Genomic DNA, 18,483 nt, shown 5'->3' with positions numbered 1-18,483 from the left:
TGGGAAGGGGGAAATTTGAATATGTTTTACCCCCGCCTGATAGAAAACAAATCTAGAGACCACAGGTAGTGTGGAGGAATTCCCTTTTGTGCTGGGATGCTCAGGTAGATGTGCCTCACTGCCCACTAACTGCCAGGGTGCTAAAGGGAGTGGTCATATCTCATGCCTCAAGTGGTTCACTGCCGTAGTGGACAGGCAGCAACCCACCTGCCTCTTCTGGAAATTCCAGGAATCTCCCTCCCAATCTGTCGGCCCATTGCTGTGGGTGGGGCTAAGCAATCAACCAATCACACTCCCTGGACATACTGATTGGTTCAGTGGTGGGGCAAGTGATCCAATCAGAGCCAAGGAGACCCAAGAAGACTTGGCTGGACACCAGGATCTGGAGTGACCTGGTGGGACTTCAGAATGCAGCCAGCATGAGGGAGTGGAGCCCAGACATGGAGAGAGGGAAGCTGTTTATTTATTTTTCAAATTGTGGTAAATAACCTGCAACATAAAATTTATCATCTTAGCCATTTTAAAGTATACAGTTCAGTGGTGTTAAGTATAGTCACATTTCTGTGAGATGGATCTCCAGAACTTTTTCGTCTTGCAAAACGTAAACTCTATTAACCATTAGACAACAACTCCCCATTCCCTCCGCCACCCAGCCCGTGGTGTCCAACATTCTGTGTCTATGAATTGCACTACTCTAAGTACCAAGTACCTCAAATAAGTGAAATCACATGGTACTTGTCTTTTTGTGACTGGCGTATTTCACTTAGCACAATGCCCTCAAGGTTCATCCATGTTGTAACATGTCAGAATTTCCTTCTTTTTTTTGTGTGGTAGGCGGGCCTCTCACTGCTGTGGCCTCTCCCGTTGTGGAGCACAGGCTCCGGACACGCAGGCTCAGCGGCCATGGGTCACGGGCCCAGCTGCTCCACGGCATGTGGGATCCTCCCAGACCAGGGCACGAACCCGTGTCCCCTGCATCGGCAGGCGGACTCTCAACCACTGCGCCACCAGGGAAGCCCTTCCTTCATTTTTAAGGCTAAATAATATTCCATCATACAGTTTAGAGTGTATTTTGTTTATCCATTAAGTGTCATGGGCACTTGGGTGGTTTCTACCTCTTGGCTATTATAACTATGCTGCTGTGAACATGGTGGGGAAATAAGGAAGCTGGTTTTGAGCCCTGGCTGGGGTGCTACCCTGAAGTGCTCCATCCCTGAGGCCGGCTAGAGCTGGTTTCTGTTGCTTGCAGCACACAGAGCTCGAACGATAGGGCCTCTGGGCGGAAGGAGCCAAAGATGTATAAACGCAGCAGAGACTCCAAGCTCTTCGGGTATAAAAATTAAAAAATAAAGTTTTTTTTTTTTCTTCTCTGAAGCGTGTTGGTTGAGGGTAGCTTTAGTTGGATGGTTAAAGTTGGTTTTCTCTAGTTTGCCAGCTTGCTTTATCAGAGGGAAGGTCAAGGTTTTCTCAGAAATTGTTGCTGGTAACTACAAGGAAACAGGCAGGGAGAAAAGCAAACATAAGAAGAAGACTCCCATTAAAAGCCAGCTCTGGGCTGTACAGGAAGCATGGGGTCAAGGTCAGTTATCAACAAGTCTGTTTTTATTATTTATTTATTTTAGATTTAATTCTATTTATTTTTGGCTGTGTTGGGTTTTCGTTGCTACGTGCAGGTTTTCTTTAGTTGCGGCGAGCAGGGGGCTACTCTTCGTTGTGGTGCACGGGCTTCTCCTTGTGGTGGATTCTCTTGTTTCGGAGTGTGTGCTCTAGGCGCATGGGCTGCAGTAGCTGGGGCACATGGGCTCAGCAGTTGTGGCACATGGGCTCTAGAGCTCAGGCTCAGTAGTTGTGGCGCACAGGCTTAGTTGCTCCGCGACATGTGGGATCTTCCCAGACCAGGGCTCGAACCTGTGTCCCCTGAACTGGCAGGTGGATTCTTATCCACTGTGTCACCAGGGAAGTCTTCAAGTCTGTTTTTAGAAACTTTAGTTTAAAAATACACGCTAATGCCTTTTCTCTTTCTTTGTGTCTGTTCTCTGACCATATGGTATGTTGCCATGGTTGGGTTTTTTGTTTTGTTTTTGAGGTAGCATATGTTATACTCCTGATTTCTTTTCCATACTACCTTTAAAATAGCAGGTTGGGGCTTCCCTGGTCGTGCAGTGGTTGAGAGTCTGCCTGCCGATGCAGGGGACATGGGTTCATGCCCCAGTCTGGGAAGATCCCACATGCCGCAGAGCGGCTAGGCCCGTGAGACATGGCCGCTGAGCCTGCGCGTCCGGAGCCTGAGCTCCGCAATGGGAGAGGCCACAACAGTGAGAGGCCCGCGTACCGCAAAAAAAAAAAAAAAAAGCACGTTGTCAACCACGTGGATTAACCATGACCATATCCACCGTTGAATTTATATTAGCTTTAATAAACAAAGGTCAATGATTTACTCAAGAAATCACTATCCATTTTTTTTCAAATTATCTACTTGTTCTTTGTGTTATTTCTCCAATATCTGCTTCTAACCCTGTAAAGAGTGTAAGTTGAATGGGACACCCTAAAAAAAATTCAAGGTAGTTTGCACATTGAGTGCCTATAGTACACATGAATTCTGCCAGGAAGCCCTGGAGCCTGCAGAGAAGGTGGAAACTTAGACCTTGCCCTTGGAGAGCTTGTTACGCGCTCTGCCATTTGTAAGTAATTGTGGACAATACAACGACTATGAGCCACTGTGTAGAGAAGACACAGATGTGCCACAGACTGTGCTGGGCACTTAATGCATGTGGTCTCATCTGATCTCCAGAATAATCTTGCAGGAGGCATTTTACCCCTCATTGTGTGGATTAAGAAACTGAAGCTCAGAGAGGTTAAATGACTTGCCCAAGGTCTCACATCCAGGAAGTGGTGACACTATTTGACTCCAATACCTGTGCTCTTAGGACTTCTAGGTTACTCGAAGTCATGATTTATTACCTGTTTTCCATACTCACAAATGGATCTTAGATGATTGGTTAGTGAATGATAGGATATTTTCCAAGTTTAAAAAAAGGAAATGAACATTAGATGGTGTGAAAAACCACAAGAAATCGCATGGGCTACTGAGAAATGGGATTTTCTAGGAACACTGACAACTGTCTTATGGAAGTGTTATTCATCTGGTACATGCCACGCCCTGGAAGCAGCTCAGAGGACCCCAGCCTCCATCCGGGAAGACCTGTGGTATTTTTACTGCTGTACCAGAGGAGTGCTGTGGCTACCTCGTACCCACCCAGAGAACCGATTGTTAAATGTCCAGGAATTTTGCCAACTGGTTGATAAACACAGCCATTAATAAGAATTAACTTACATAAATTTACAATTAAATTATATCAGAAACAAAAGTTATACAAACTTAAAACTCACCCTTTCCTAATTATTTTACTCTATTTTATTATTACCTATGCTCTTGAGGTTATTTCACTCTACTATATGTTTCTGTGGGAAATGCTACATAGTAATGTATTACCACACCCCTCTTTCCTTCTCTGTATTCAGGGATGTGTCATTGGGAGCTTGAAATTGACCGTGGAGGGCGTATTACACCATAGAAATCAGGAAATGTTATACATGAGGGCTTGATTTTTAAAAACTTTTATAAAGAGGTTTAATAATGGTGGTTCATGTAGAGCTTGATTTTGTTTGTTTGTTTGTTTTGTTGATTGCCTAGACTTAAGACGGTAATGGAGAAAATGTTAACAATGCAGATTATACAAAAGCATGTTGAGTCTTAGCCATTATGTTATGAATAGAGCAAAAAATTGGGGAAACGTTCTTCCAGTATTTGAAAATTATTATCTGATGCAGCAACAAAGTCACTCATGTCACTGATGAACATGTGAAGTTCTAACGTCGTTCTTTTTTCACTTGTATTATTCATAAACCCAAAGTACCCAAAAATACCCACCAGTGCACAGGTTGGGAACTCTCTCATTAGTCAACTGCAATGAGAAATTGGCTATGGATACAAGAGTTCAGCTAAAGTCAATGAAAGCATTCTGTGAGACTCAGCTGGCTATAGAGAATTTACAAGAAAGAGTACTGTATTTCTTGTTACATGGAAAGACTGTGCTACACATTCTTTATATCAGTAAACCTTATGCTATGCATCCATGTACTTTACTTTTCCCAGAGAGCTGGTCATTAAATATTTACCAGCCAACCGCTGGCTGTGCTGGCACCCAGCACAGTGCCTGCTACTCATGGTAGGTGTTCGCTGACTGAGCTGAACGGTTGGCAAACCAAGTGTAAATAAAAAGGACTTTGATTCTGGGGCTGGGATGGGGAAAATACATGCTAAGCCTGGCGCATCTTGTAACAGCAGAGAGTAAGGAAGTGCCCAAAATGAAAAGGTGGGGAGATGCTCAAGGACACAGCAAGCAATCTGAAAGAGCTCCCAGTGGCCAAGGCTGGAAGAATTTGAGCGAGGAACCAGTTAATGAGTATTGGATTATAACTCAAAGTGTAAAATCAGTATACATGGGTCCATATTGACATAGATACATTAGTGAGTAAATACATAAAGGAGGGAGAAGAGACCGGCTTCCTTACAGAAGAATTTAACGTACATAGATGTGGAGCTTAATTCCCACGGTCTGGAAGGGCCTGGGGGGTAGGGGTGATCGTGGCGAGCAGGCACACTGACCGCAGCATGGAGGAGCCATGGACCTCGGAAGACAGAATGGAGACTAGAAAACATGGCCAGTAGATCTCAGAAGCCAGGAGAGGGGGCTACTTGGTGCCAGGACAAACGGCCTTTATCTCAACAGCTCCCAGGGTGTCACCGTAACTCAGAGACGGGTAATAATTCTAAGTCCCCAAGAAAAGGGTAAATTACGTACAGGGTTTCAGTGTGAGAAATCAGGATTATACATTTAGAACACAGAACCGCCAAGTTATACATTATTTTTAGGTTTTGGAACTTAAAAGAATTAAGCCCCTTTGAGCTGTTCAGAAAAGCCATTCATTTGGGTTTTTCCCAGCTGTGTTAAAGGAGATCTGGCCCATCTAATTTTCCCATTTTCTTGTAAATCTTCAATCTTATGGATTTTCCTTTCCTTTCAAGTTCTAATCAGCTTCCTTGTCAGTCCATAAAATGGGAAATAGAATCTAATGAGAAAACAGCCAGATTTTTGCAAATAGCTTTTGCTACCCCTAGACTTGGCCTGCTTCAATTCGGTCTTGCCAGATAGAGAGACGGAATGAATGACTGAATGAATGAATGATCATCAACTAAGTCAAGAGAAGGAGCAACGTTGTTCTGGTTTGGTAACAAAGGGTGTGGTCTGCCAGAGGAAGCAGGACGCGGCCCGGTTCCTGGCCGGGTCCGGGTTCTGTCTCAGCAGGATGCTAAGGGTTCAGCCCGCTCCCGTCTCCACCTCCCCCGATGTCAGCTGCATTGCCTGTAGATATCTGGTGACAACACAGCCTCAGGGGTCCTTGTGTGTGAGTTTTTGCTGCGGAGGCCGAGCCTGAGGCTGTCTGCTGCCCCGTGCCCTCCACTTCACTGGTCTCGGGAAATCGCCTTTGATATAAAACACCCAGCCTCAGGAGTTCTCATCACATCAGTAGGTCCCCACGGGACCTGTAAGAGCACAGGGTAGAGGAAATCCTACAAGGTCAGGAAAGAGATGACAAAGCTTGACCAGAAAGAGGCTTTGTTCTAAAGGGCACCATGCTCTCTGGTCATTCACTCAGTTGCCGGCTCCTCAACCCCCGGTACAGTAAAGCCACATCCTCCTCAAGAACGGGCCCTATTCAGAGGTCCCAGGAATGTGGAAACGCCACCTTTCTTGAGGCTGGACAACTAAGGCCCCGACTCTGAGCTTCTCATCACACCTGTTCACCACAGGAGAGAAATGAGCAACTCTGCTTCCTTGGAGACTGGCCTGGGACTTTTCCAATGGAAAAGTGGATTATTCGTCATTTTCCTCCCCCCAGATCCCTAGTGGCAAATCCCGTTCGGAAGGCTCCACTTAGGCAATAGGAATGCTTCCTAATGTCATGGACATCTTCTTTGTTTTTGCCTCCCCCGCATCCATTTCTTCCATCTTCTGGATGGGCACCTTAATTTTTTTGCAGGGAAGACACCCTTTCCCTGACAATCCTGAGTCCATAGAACTCTGACCCTTCCACCCCAGGGGTGAGACCATAACCCAGGCCTGGCCAATCAGAGCATTCCTGGTCCCTGGCCTCAGTGATTGGTTCAGGGGAAGCCACGTGATCCAAGCCACTGTCAATGAAGATGCTGGCTCTTTCCCTGGAACTGCTACTTTGTAGGGTGCTGGGGCTGCTGGTGGCTACTTTCCTACAGGTGAGGCAAGAGTCTGTCTGAGATTGGGAAGCTAACAGGGAAGAAAGAGTCAGATTCCTGACCATGATTTGGGCGCCTGGATCCAGCTGGGCCTAAGCTGCAGCTTTTGGCCTTTTCAGTTCCATGAGCTTTTTTTTTTTTTTTTTTTTTTGCCTAGGCTAGTTTTAGTTGGTTTTCTGACACTTGCAAACAATCAAATTTCCTGGACAGTATGCTTATTGAGACTTTAGCATAAGCATCACTATGTACTTAGAGTGAAAGTTGTTTTAAAGGTTATGACATGCTCAAATAAAACCCACCAAATTGTCATCATGCACCAAATTTACCTTTCAACTTATAAAAGTAAAGCAGCATCTCCAGAGAAGAATGATTTAAGACCAAGGAACCAATCATAAGACAAGTAGTAAAACGCTGCCTAGAGAAACTTTGACAGATAAATAGTTCTCTAGCTACAGCAGGCTTCAGAGTACAAACCCCAAATTTCTGCTTCAAAAGTTACTCAGGGAAGACATTCCATAGTTTCATTTATTTCGTTTTTTGGCCTCGCCATGCACTTGTGGGATGTTAGTTACCTGATCAGGAATTGAACCCAGGCCCTCAGCAGTGAGAGCACTGAGTCCTAACCACTGGACCACCAGGGAATTCCCAACAGTCCACAGTTTTAAAAGAAAACTTTCCAGTTGAAGAAACAGGCAAAAATTGTAATATGCATCTGTTGTATATATAATATGTTAATGTCTAGTATATTTATCAGATCCATGTCAATGTAATTATATTATTACTATATTTGCAAATGCATATATATGTGTATGTATATTTAGAACCACATATTTCCAGCTCTTTTTTAAAGAGGTATTGAAAAGACTGTTCAAAATTTATTTTTACAGCTTGTCTGTTTTTTCTTATTCCTCAGTAAACTTAAGCTATTAACCAGCACATTTCCTGGCACACAGTAAGGCTCAATCTGAGTGAGTCCTTTCTCCCCAGCTCCCCCCTCTATTTTAAGTTCTTCTTTTAGAAACCAAATCAAATGAAAGAGGCAGTACAGCATAGTGTTACAAGCAGACGCTGGTAAACGTTTTCTGTAGAGCCAGACAGTAAACATTTCCAGCCCTGTGGGCCATAGGATCTGCCCAGCTTACTCTGCCCTTGTAGCCGACAACACAGGCACTACTGAAATGAATGGGATGGCTGTGTTCCCAGGAAACTTCACAAAAGCAGGCGATGGCCCGCCCTTGGCCCTGGGCCATACTGTGCCGACCTCTGGTTAAGAACTTGGGATCCGGAGTCACACAGACTCTGGTCCGGCTCCCTGCTCTTCTCCTTCTCTGGGACCCTGACGAGCGTGTTATTTCTGTGCCTTGTCTGTAAGGCATAGGGATACTAACAGCCATTTCTTAGTCTGTGAGAAGTGGGTGAGACAGTGCACGTGAAATGCTGGGAACACTTCCTGGTCCATAATAAATGAGCATAAAACATTAGCCATCAGGTGTGATCACCATCGTCAAAACAGAAGAAGAAAGGGGGCAACTGAATTTTACAGGAACGGCAGCAATATCCCTGGTAAAGAGTTAGTGGGTGGACTTCCCTGGGTGCACAGTGGTTAAGAATCCGACTGCCAATGCAGGGGACAGGGATTCGAGCCCTGGTCCAGGAAGATCCCACATGCCGCGGAGCAACTAATCCCATGGGCCACAACTACTGAGCCTGTGCTCTAGAGCCCGCGAGCCACAACTACTGAGCCCGCGTGCCACAACTACTGAAACCCACGCACCTAGAGCCCATGCTCCGCAACAAGAGAAGCCACCGCAATGAGAAACCCGCGCACTGCAACGAAGGGTAGCCCCCGCTCGCCGCAACTAGAGAAAGCCCGCGCGCATCGACGAAGATCCAACGCAGCCAAAAATAAATAAATAAAATAAATAAAATAATTAAAGAATAAAAGTTAGTGGAGCCAGGGACTTCCCTGGCCGTCCAGTGGTTAAGACTCCACGCTTCCAATGCAGGGGGTGCAGGTTTGATCCCCGGTTGAGGAACTAAGATCCTGCATTGGTGCAGCCACAAAAAAAGTTAGTGGAGCCAAACAAGCAAGGAAGCCAGATAACTGAAAATGCATTTTCTTCTATTATCAGTGGCTTTCGTTTTTACCCACGTAATGAATCATCTCCTGTCAGCATGTGAAATTGCAGGTTGGACTGGGAATTGCAAGACCTTCCTTAACCGCTGGGCAGTGAAGGACCTGCCTGGGCTCTCACGGCCCCACAATGCTTCGTGCTATTAGGAAAAGGCTCCAAGGGACTCAGGAGAGCCGGCTTTTAATCCTCTCTCTGGATCTATAGGACTGATGCCTAACCTTGGGGAAGTCGCTGAAACTCTCTGAGCCTCAGTTTATTCCATGATAGGGGTGGTCCCAGGGACCTCTATAAAAACAACTGAAGGGGGAAAGGGGACCTGGGATTAATGAGTAGCTCCTTGGCAGACATTGGAAATTGAAGCTCAGAAAGGTAAAGTCAGTTGCAGCTGGCATTTCAACTTGGCTCCATCCAACTCCAAAGCCCTTGCTTTCTCGATTGTGTTCTGCAGAGCTTCCCCATTAAAGCAGCAAGGAATATTGGCCGACAGAGGGCGCTCTTCTCGCAAGACAGGAGGTCATGACATTGCAGGGACAGAAGACAGTATCCAGGAGCCACGTGGGAGAGCCTGGCTGTACTGGGAACAGGGCAGAGCAGGCTACAGGGAAGGCCAGACACAGGCAATCATGGGGATGGGGGCTGCCGCCAAGGAGCTGTCAACCCCCTCATGGAACAACTCGGCACGTCATTTCTGGCGCCTGGCTTCCTTTTTCATTCTGGTCATTTCCATCAGTTTTGCCGTATTTCCGAACAGAGAAAGACATGATTGATACATACGGGTGACGTGGGTTTCCTCACTCAGATGTCTTGTAAGAACGGTGCCACTGTGACTAGCACAGCTTGTTTCCACACCTAATTTCCCAGAGCTCAGAAAGCACGAGTAAAGGCAACAACCAACAAAACCCACAACACGTCAGCACACCTGACTCTGGGACTTCAATTTCCTACGCCTGGTGCCAAGACTCTATGGGATTAATCAACGGTTGCTTCAGGGCATTGCAGATGGCCCTGCGGGTTATGTCCTGCACAGTTTCAGTGGGCGCCATCCACATGGACTATGTTGTGAATGGTGACCCTGGAGATGTGCAATATGGCAGCCCTAGGTAATACTTTGATGAGAGAGCTATAATTTACAAAGTATGGTCCTGGGGGCTTCCCTGGTGGCGCAGTGGTTGAGAGTCCACCTGCCGATGCAGGGGACACGGGTTTGTGCCCCGGTCCGGGAAGATCCCACATGCCGCGGAGCGGCTGGGCCTGTGAGCCATGTCCGCTAAGCCTGCACGTCCGGAGCCTGTGCACTGCAACGGGAGAGGCCACAACAGTGAGAGGCCCGCGACCGCAATAAAAAAAAAAAAAAAAAAAAAAAAAGGATGGTCCTGGGCACAACCTGGCTGCCAATGCACTTTGTCAAACAAGAGTTTTTCTTTATATTTTTCCATCTTGTATGTTATTCTATGGGTAATTTATCTGCAAATATATTTATCTGCTAGCGGGGGCAGGTCTTGGGAGATTTCCCTGTCCAAAAGGACACTTACAAAGGAGGCATCTTGGCTGCTCCATGCTGGTTTGCTTGACTCTAAAGCTGAGGGTTATCATGTGCTTATTAGGTGCCAGACGCGGGACTAAGCAATTTACGCACTTTGCCCACTTAATACCACAGTCACTCAAGGTGGTAGGAACTATTGTTACAGGAGTGGGGACCGAGGCCCTGAGAGGTAGATGATTTGTGCACGTCCAGTATAAAAGCCGGTCAAGAGCAGGGCTGGGACGGTGCTGGAGTCAGCCTGACCTCAGGGCACGTGCTCTAACCACTGTGACATCTGCAAACACATCTGGATTCCTAACCGCCCCGCACCTCACCCCCCTCCCCCAATAAAATGCTGTCTCACCCTCCTCTATTGGTTAGGGTCACCACAAAACCTGAAATAAATGCTTTCATTTGGGAACTCTTTGTTGGGAGAAAAACAGTTCTCATCATCCTTAATCTGTATGATATCAGGGCAGTCCACCGTGGAAACTCCATCCAAGGAGGAAACACAGCGCCCTCACCAGGGACCCCAAAATCAATTGGAAACAAGAATATGCCGGAAGCAAGACGGCCACGAATGTTTTAGAAAAACTGGGCTTCAAAATATTTGATGAGAGATGCTCTTCAATACCTCTCCCCTTTTCCCCTCTTCCTTTCTCTTCTTTTAAATAGCCAGCAGGTTGGGGTCATCAGGAAGTGGAATTTGTAGGAAGGTGTCAGTCAGTCCACAGGCCGCCCTCACACGGACGCTGCAAAGGACCCCTCCATGAATATGAGCGTCATGGATGGAAGCTTCTCAAGCTGGGGACGCCCCGGCAGAGAGTACTTTTGAGAAGATGGGGCTGTGGAGAGTCCTGCAAAGTGCCCTGGGCACAGGCCAGGGGAACACTTGTGCAGCTGCCTGCAGTCAACCGAGGAATGAAGCAAGGTGCAAGTGCGTGTAGGAATAAGAATTGAAAAAATCCGTGTATATTCGAGTGACTGTGAGAGTATGCTTTCCTCGGTGTGAAAACCAGTCAAGGCTACTGCTCCAGCTAGCATCAGACTAAATGGTTTTCTCCCCTCCTTTTTCCGCAAGTGGGGATAGTGTTTAATTTGCACTGACTAGCTGTGTGGCCCTGGGGAAATTACTTAACCTCTCTGAGTTTCGCATTCCTTGTCTGTAAAATGGGGATCACGGGAGAACCCATCTCATAGGTTGCTATGAGCGTGAAATAAGGGAGAGCAGGTGAATTGCTTAGCACAGTGCTGTTCACGTCAGTGATTCCTCCTGCTGCTCTCCTGGTTTCTCTTCTTACAAAGCATCTTCTTCCGTCTTATCTACTCAAGGTTAGAGGTCGTCATCACTTTTTCCCACAATTATATAAGAAGCACCTTGTAAAATAAAGTCCCCATTCCATAGTTGTACACTCGTGTTCATAACAAACTTACTCAAAATGGCCACAAGGTGGAAGCAACCCAAGTGGCCATGGATGGATGAACAGGTAAACAAAATGTGGTGAATCCATACAATGAAATATTCAACTGGAATGAACCATGAGGATATCATACTAAGTGAAATAAGATGGTCACAAAAGGAAAAACAATGTAAGATTCCACTTATATGAGGAACCTAGAATAGTCCAATTCACAGACACAGAAAGCATGGTGGGAGGGGAGGAAGGAAGCAGGGGGTTTGATGTGATGGTCATAGAGTTTCAGTTTGGGAAGATGAACAAAGTTCTGAAGATGGATGGGGGTGATGGCTGCACAACAGTGTGAATAGATTTAATGCCACTGTGAACTGTACACTTAACATGGTTAAGATGGTAAATTTTATGTGTATTTTACCATAATTTTGAAAATTAAAAGTTAAAAACAAACCCCAAAATGAAATACTTCCAAGGTTTCTCTGAGGTTTGGTATGAAAGAAATGGAGGAAAATGTTCTGAGAGCAGGTTGTGGTGATGGCTGCACAACTCCATCAATATATTCAAATTGATTGAATTGATCACTTAAAATGGGTGAAGTTTCTGTTATGTAAATTGTACTTCAGTGAAGCTGTTAAGAGCAAGCAAGCAAACAAACACATGCTGTGATCCAGAGGAAACTTTGGAGGATGAAGGAGCTGTTCACTGTCTTGATTGTGGCTATGGTTTCACAGGTGTACCCATATGTCAAAGCCCATCCACTTACAGACTTTAAACATGTGCTGTTTATTGCATGTCAATTATATCTTAATAAAGCTGTGTTTTAAAAAGGCAGAAGAGTATTCCATATATAAACGAACTCCTTATAATGTATTAAACTCCTTATAATATATTAAACAATATAATTTATTAAACAATGCCCCCTTTGGATGGAAATAGGTTTCAAATTTTATGTCCCTATAAATAATATTTCAATAAATATCTTTGTCGGAAAAAGAAGAAAAAAATGCAGATATTGTTTGCTGCTCCCCCTCTTCTTCTCCCCACGGCCAAGCCACAGAGTCAGAATTTCCCAGGGAGGGGGCCTGGGAACCTGTAATTTTACTGAACATTCCTGAAAAATTCTTGGAATCAGACATGTTGGGGCACATTGAATCGAACTTCATGAACTTGGATTTCCAGGCTTGGGAGTGTGAAATCCCCTTTCCTTTGATCCCTAAAAAAATTCTGTAAGTGTTCCATACAAATGATTCTAAATTTCGGTTTCCCTCCTATTGGCGGTGCATCAGAATCATCAGGGAGCTTGTGAGAATGCATATTCCCAGGCCCTACTCCCAGGGAGGATGTGTATGGTTGCCAGATTTCGCATAAATAAATAAATGAATAACTAAATATATAATAAACTATAGGATGTCCATTAAATGTGAATTTCAGATAAACACCAAATAATTTTTTTAGCATAAGTGGTTCCTTACAATAGTTGGGCCACACCTGTACATAAAAATTATTTGTTGCTTATCTGAAATTCAGACTTAACTGGGTGTCCTGTATTTCATCTGGGAATCCTAAGTATGAGTCCTCAGGCCCGGGGTGAAGCCCAGATCTGCACTGTTGGTCTGCTCCCCACGTGCTTCTGACGAGGGGGATCCTTAGAACCCATGTTGAGAACCCCTGATCAAGTCAACACCTTCTGGGTCAGGAGCCCCTCCTCAGGGCGGCCAGTGGATCCCAGTGCATCCCACAAGTGAGCACACTTTAATGTTGGTCCAAGGAGGAAAAGGGGGCTGAGAAGCAGCAGGAGAAAACTGCCCCAGATTTTCAAAGCCAAACGTGGTGGATGTGGTGTCACGGGCCCTGCAGCCTGAGGGACGGTGCTGATCTTCTCTGAGTGAGTATTTAAGGCTGCCTAGGGGACCCACACCCCAGGATTCTGTCTAAATTCTCTAAACTTTATTTATTTATAACTAGCCTCATCCCAGAAAGGACTTTAAGCCTCGGAGGTCTCAGTCCATGCAGCGTTCTTGGTGCTGGGGAGTGAGGTTAACACGCCGTCTCTCTGGGACACACACGACAGGTATTCATTGTGTGCTCACCACGAATGGGCATTATTCTGGGAGTTTTACAATTAGAACCATCTCATTTAGCTCTCGAGATAAGCCTGCAAGGTCATTGCTGTCGTTGGCCCCATTTTGTAGATGAGGAAACCGAGGTTCCGAGGGGTCCAATGGCTTGTGCAAGAGCTCACCGAGTAGGCCAGTGGCAGAGCTGGGGTTCTGACCCAGGACTGTGTTGCTAACCAGTCCCCATCCTGCCTCCCTACTGAACCAGATACTTCTTGTGACTGAGCTTTGCTGGGCGAATTTTGGCTTACGTTCCGCTTAACCTGGGGCCATACTTTAGGTCCTGATCCCGGGAACATTTCTGATCCGGTGTGATAACAGCTGGCAGGCCTTGAACGTCTACTCCGGCCAGAGACTTTGACTTTTTATACATAGATACTCTCTCAACGCCCTGCACCGATGAGAAGACCCAGACCCAGGCACGCAGAGAAGCCTGGCCGAGGTCGCAAAGCTAGGAAGTTGCAGAGCACTGATCTGCCTAAAAAGGAAGCATCCATCTCTGCATCTTCAAAAGCACACACCTGCTTTCCACCTCCCCTCGCCAAGCTTCACTTCACAGGAAAACGCTCTTGTTCCGGGCTGGTCGCTAGGCAACCCTTGCATGTAATTCCATGAAATGCCCAGAAGAGGGCGCGAGGACTCGCTCTCCCCGGGCACCCACGCGATGGGTCTGAACTTCACAGAATCTCGAAAGCAAGAGTGATGCGCTCCAGACGACCTCCACCTGTGGCCGTACCCGAGCCCTAGGCTGCACGGAAGGTGACACAACACGGCACCTCTGCACCCCGCCCTCCCCCCCACCCCCGCAGGGGCGTGGACTCACCGAGGCTGGGTTTTCGATGACCAGTTCATAGGTCAGCCCTCCGGACCCAAACCTCAGGATGTCTCCGGGTAGGAGCTTCACAGCCACGTTCTGAATGTGGCACTCATTGACGAACGTGCCGTTGCAGGAATTGAAGTCGTGGAGAACAAAGCTGCTTTCGGCCTCATTATATTCAATGAGTGCGTGATGGTTGTCGACGTCTGCAGACTGAAATGCAGAAGGGGGACAGTCAGAGCCAGGAATAACAAGGAATAACTAGTGCCACTGACACTGGGGGCCCCAATGTGCTAACCACTTCATATGGCTAGATGGTCACTCTAATCCTCATTTTAAGAGGAGGATGCTGAGGGTCAGAGAGGTTAAGTGACTTGCCTAAGGCCACACAGCTAGTACGTGGAGGGTCACCAGACCCTGACAGCAGACCCAGACTAGATGCCCAGTTTTGGGGTAGGGCGTCAGGCAACACAGAGGCAAGAGGGAACTCGGGGGGAATTGGCCAGGAATTGGCCACTTGATAGTTCTCTGATCCCATGCAAGTATCCTTTTGGTTGTCCCGAGTGGCAAGACAGCAGAAATGGCCCAACACAAACCAGAAAGGTCAGTTGGCAAGTGACAACTGTCCATTTACTGCAAGTGTTAAAGTTAAGGAGAGGTTTTGTAATAATTGTTGTTTTCATTTGTTTGTTCTATTCATTTTAAAAATAACATGTTTTTTCTAGTAATGCAGAAAATGAGAACTAGAGAAAAACACAGAGAAGACATTAAAATCACTTAGACTCCCGTCCCCCAGAGGCAGGCACTGAGAACACGATGGTTCACATCCTTCCAGTCTTTTCTCTATGCTTACAATCTTTTTAAAAAGTTTAAACACAATTGAGCTCACACCACAAAACATAGTTTTATAACTAACATTTAAAAGCCTTGGTGTACAATGAAGGTTTTCCCCATGTGATTAATTATTACTGTTGCTTCTTAAAGCTAATCAGAATTTATCTAACCAAAGATGATCTATATTTCAATAGGGGCCCTGGTGTGACCACATTTCCCCCAAAAGAGAGAGACGCCAGACAGTGAATTGTCAGTGGGGTAAGAAACCTCCTGTGTAACCACTTTAATAAGAAGAATGAGCAAAATTCGGCACCAAGGAGGAAATATCACATCTCCCCTGGCCCCGGCGCCCTGCACTATGGGCTGCAGGGCATGTGCGAAGTCCTCTGTCTTCTCAGGATACTGCCTATGAGCCATCCACTCCAGCCTGAGACTTTGCAATTATTTTCTAAGTCACTCTTCTCAGAGTGCCTCATCCAACTTTCATAGAGAGTACTTGGACTTAGAAATCTATCCTAACGTCCCACAATATAATTATAACCAATAGCTTATATTAATAATAGCTTATAATATATGAATAGATAATAATATAACTGCATATATTAGTAGAATATATTAATGACACATTATGTGTAATTAAACAAATGCCAGGAAATTTGCTAAGTGCTTTACTGCATTATCCCATCTCATCTTCACAATAATTCAAAGGGATACTTCCTCATTTAAAAAAAATTAATTTTTTATTGAAGTCTAGTTGATTTACAATGTTGTGTTAGTTTCAGGTGTACAGCAAAGTGATTCAGTTATACATATATATAATATCTATTCTTTTTCAGATTCTTTTCCATCACAGGTTACTGCAAGATATTGAATATACTTCCCTGTGCTGTACAGTAGGTCCGAAAATTACTCATTTTTTAGATGAGGAAACTGAGGCATAGAACGATTAAGTGTGCCCACAGTCAGCCACTTTGACTCGCTTGGCTTGTTCCCAGGTTTGCCTGATTCAAATGACTGTGCCTTTACCCACTTTTCAAATTCCTACCAAACACTTTGGCACTTAAAATACTGAAACACAAGAAGAAAGCAGGAGTAGCTCTATTAATTTCAGGCAGAGCCAACTTCAGAGGAAGGAGAGTTATCAGGGATAAAGAGAGGCGATACATAGTGATAAAGGGGTCGATTCTCCAAGCAGACATAACAGTCCTTCATTGTATGTACCCAAGAATAGAGCATCAAAGTATGGAAGGCAAAAACTGATAGAACTGCAAGGAGAAGCAGATGAATCCATCATGGTAGCTGGAGACCTCAACAGCCCTCTGTCAGTGACGCGCAGACCCACCAGGCAGAAAATTAGTAAGAATGAAGTTGAACTGAACAGCACTACCATCATCTGGATCTAACTGGCAACCACATAGCTTCATCCCACAGCAACAAAACACACATCCTTCTCAAGCTCCCATGGAACATTCACCAAGCAGACCACATTCCAGGCCACGAAATATACCTCAACAAATGTAAAAGAACAGAAATTATACAAAGTACGTTTTCAGAACACAATGGAATTAGGCTAGAAACCAATACCAGAAAGACAGCTGGAAAATCCCCAAATATTTGGAGCTTAAACAACACACTTCTAAATAACAGATGGGTCAAGGAGGAAGTCTCATGGGAAATAAAAATTTATCTTGAGCTAAATGAAAATGAAAATACAACCTATGAAAATTTGCAACATGCAGTGAAAGCAGTGCATGGAGGGAAGTTTATGGCATTGAAGGCATACATTTGAAAAGATCTAAGCTTCCACCTTATGAAACTAGAGAAAGAAGAGCAATATAAGCCTACCACAAGCAGAAGAAAAGAAGCAATGAATGAAATAAAAAGCAGGAAAACAAGAGAGAAAAGTCAGCAAAATAAAGAGCTGTTTTTTTTTTTTTTTTTGTAAAGATCAATAAAATTGACAAACCTCTAGCAGGATAACCAAGAAAAAGAGAGAAGATACAAATTACTCAAATCAGAAATGAAAGCGATGGCATCACTACTGATCTCATGGACACTGAAGGGATAATAAAGGAATATTATGAATAATTCTATGCCCACAGATTTTATAACTTAATGAAGTGGACCATTTCCTTGAAAGACACAATCTACTGAAACTCAGAAAAGGAGAAATAAATACTCTGAATAGACTCATATCTAGTAAAGAATTTGAATCAATAATGAATAACCTTCCAAAATGGAAAGCACCAGGCCTGGATGGGTTCACTGGTAAATTCTATCAAATATTAAGGAAAGAATGATACCAGTTCTCAATAATCTCTTCCAGAAAATAGAAGAAGAGAGAACACTTCCCAGCTCATTCTGTGAGACCAAACTTATTCTAATAGCAAAACCAGATAAAGATATTACAAAACAGGAAAATTTCAGACCAATACCTCTCATGAACATAGATGCAAAATCCTCAACAAAATATTAGCAAATTGAATCCAATGATGTATAAAAAGAGTTCTACACCACAGTCAAGTGGGATTTATTCCAGGTATGCAAGGCGGTTCAACATTTGGAAATCAATTAATGTAATCCATTACATCAACAGCGTAGAGAAGAGAAATCGCATTATCATAACAGTAGATGCAAAAGGAGCATTTGACAAAATTACACACCCATGCATGATAAACTAACAAACCACCAAACCACCAAAACAACTCTTGGCAAATTAGGGATGGAGGGGAACTTCCTCAACCTGATAAAGTACATCTATAAAAACCCTAAAGCTAACGTCATATTTAATGGTGAGAAACTAGAAACTTTCCAATTAAGATCAGGAATAAGGTGAAGATGTCCCCTTTCACCACTCATTTTCAACATTGTACTGTATGTCCTAGCTAATGCAACAAGGCAAGGAAAGAGAATAAAAGACAGATTGGGAAGGAAAAAAAAAATCTTTGGTGAGGTGTTTGTTCAGATCTTTTGCCCATTTTGCAGATGGCATGATTGTCTATGCAGAAAATCCCAAAGAACCAACAAAAAGCCCTCCTGGAACTAATGAGCAATTATAGCCAGGTTGCAGGATACATGATTAATATACAAAAGTCAATTGCTTTCCTATATACCAACAATGAACAAGTGGAATTTGAAATTAAAAACACAACACCATTTACGTTAGCACCAAAAAAAAAAAAATGAAGTACTTAGGAATAAATCTAACAAAATACTTAGCTATATGAAGAGGTATATGAAGAAAACTACAAAATGTTGATGAAAGAAATCAAAGTAGTCTAAATAAATGAAGAGATATTTCATGTT

General features: G+C 44.5%; 1 protein-coding gene across 1 annotated transcript in view; it reads right to left on the bottom strand.

The window, feature by feature from the left end:
* Positions 1-18,483, bottom strand: part of LOC307063669 (forkhead-associated domain-containing protein 1-like) — a gene marked incomplete at both ends in the record, with an annotated part of 98,557 nt that overhangs the window by 64,642 nt on the left and 15,432 nt on the right. Inside the window, 1 exon segment of the mRNA XM_079719909.1 lies at positions 14,350-14,556. Within this exon segment, the coding sequence (XP_079576035.1) occupies positions 14,350-14,556 (207 nt within the window).

The sequence above is a fragment of the Hyperoodon ampullatus genome, assembly GCF_949752795.1.
Source record: "Hyperoodon ampullatus genome assembly, chromosome: 2".
Lineage (NCBI taxonomy): Eukaryota > Metazoa > Chordata > Mammalia > Artiodactyla > Ziphiidae > Hyperoodon > Hyperoodon ampullatus.
This window is presented reverse-complemented; position numbering and strand designations above follow the sequence as displayed.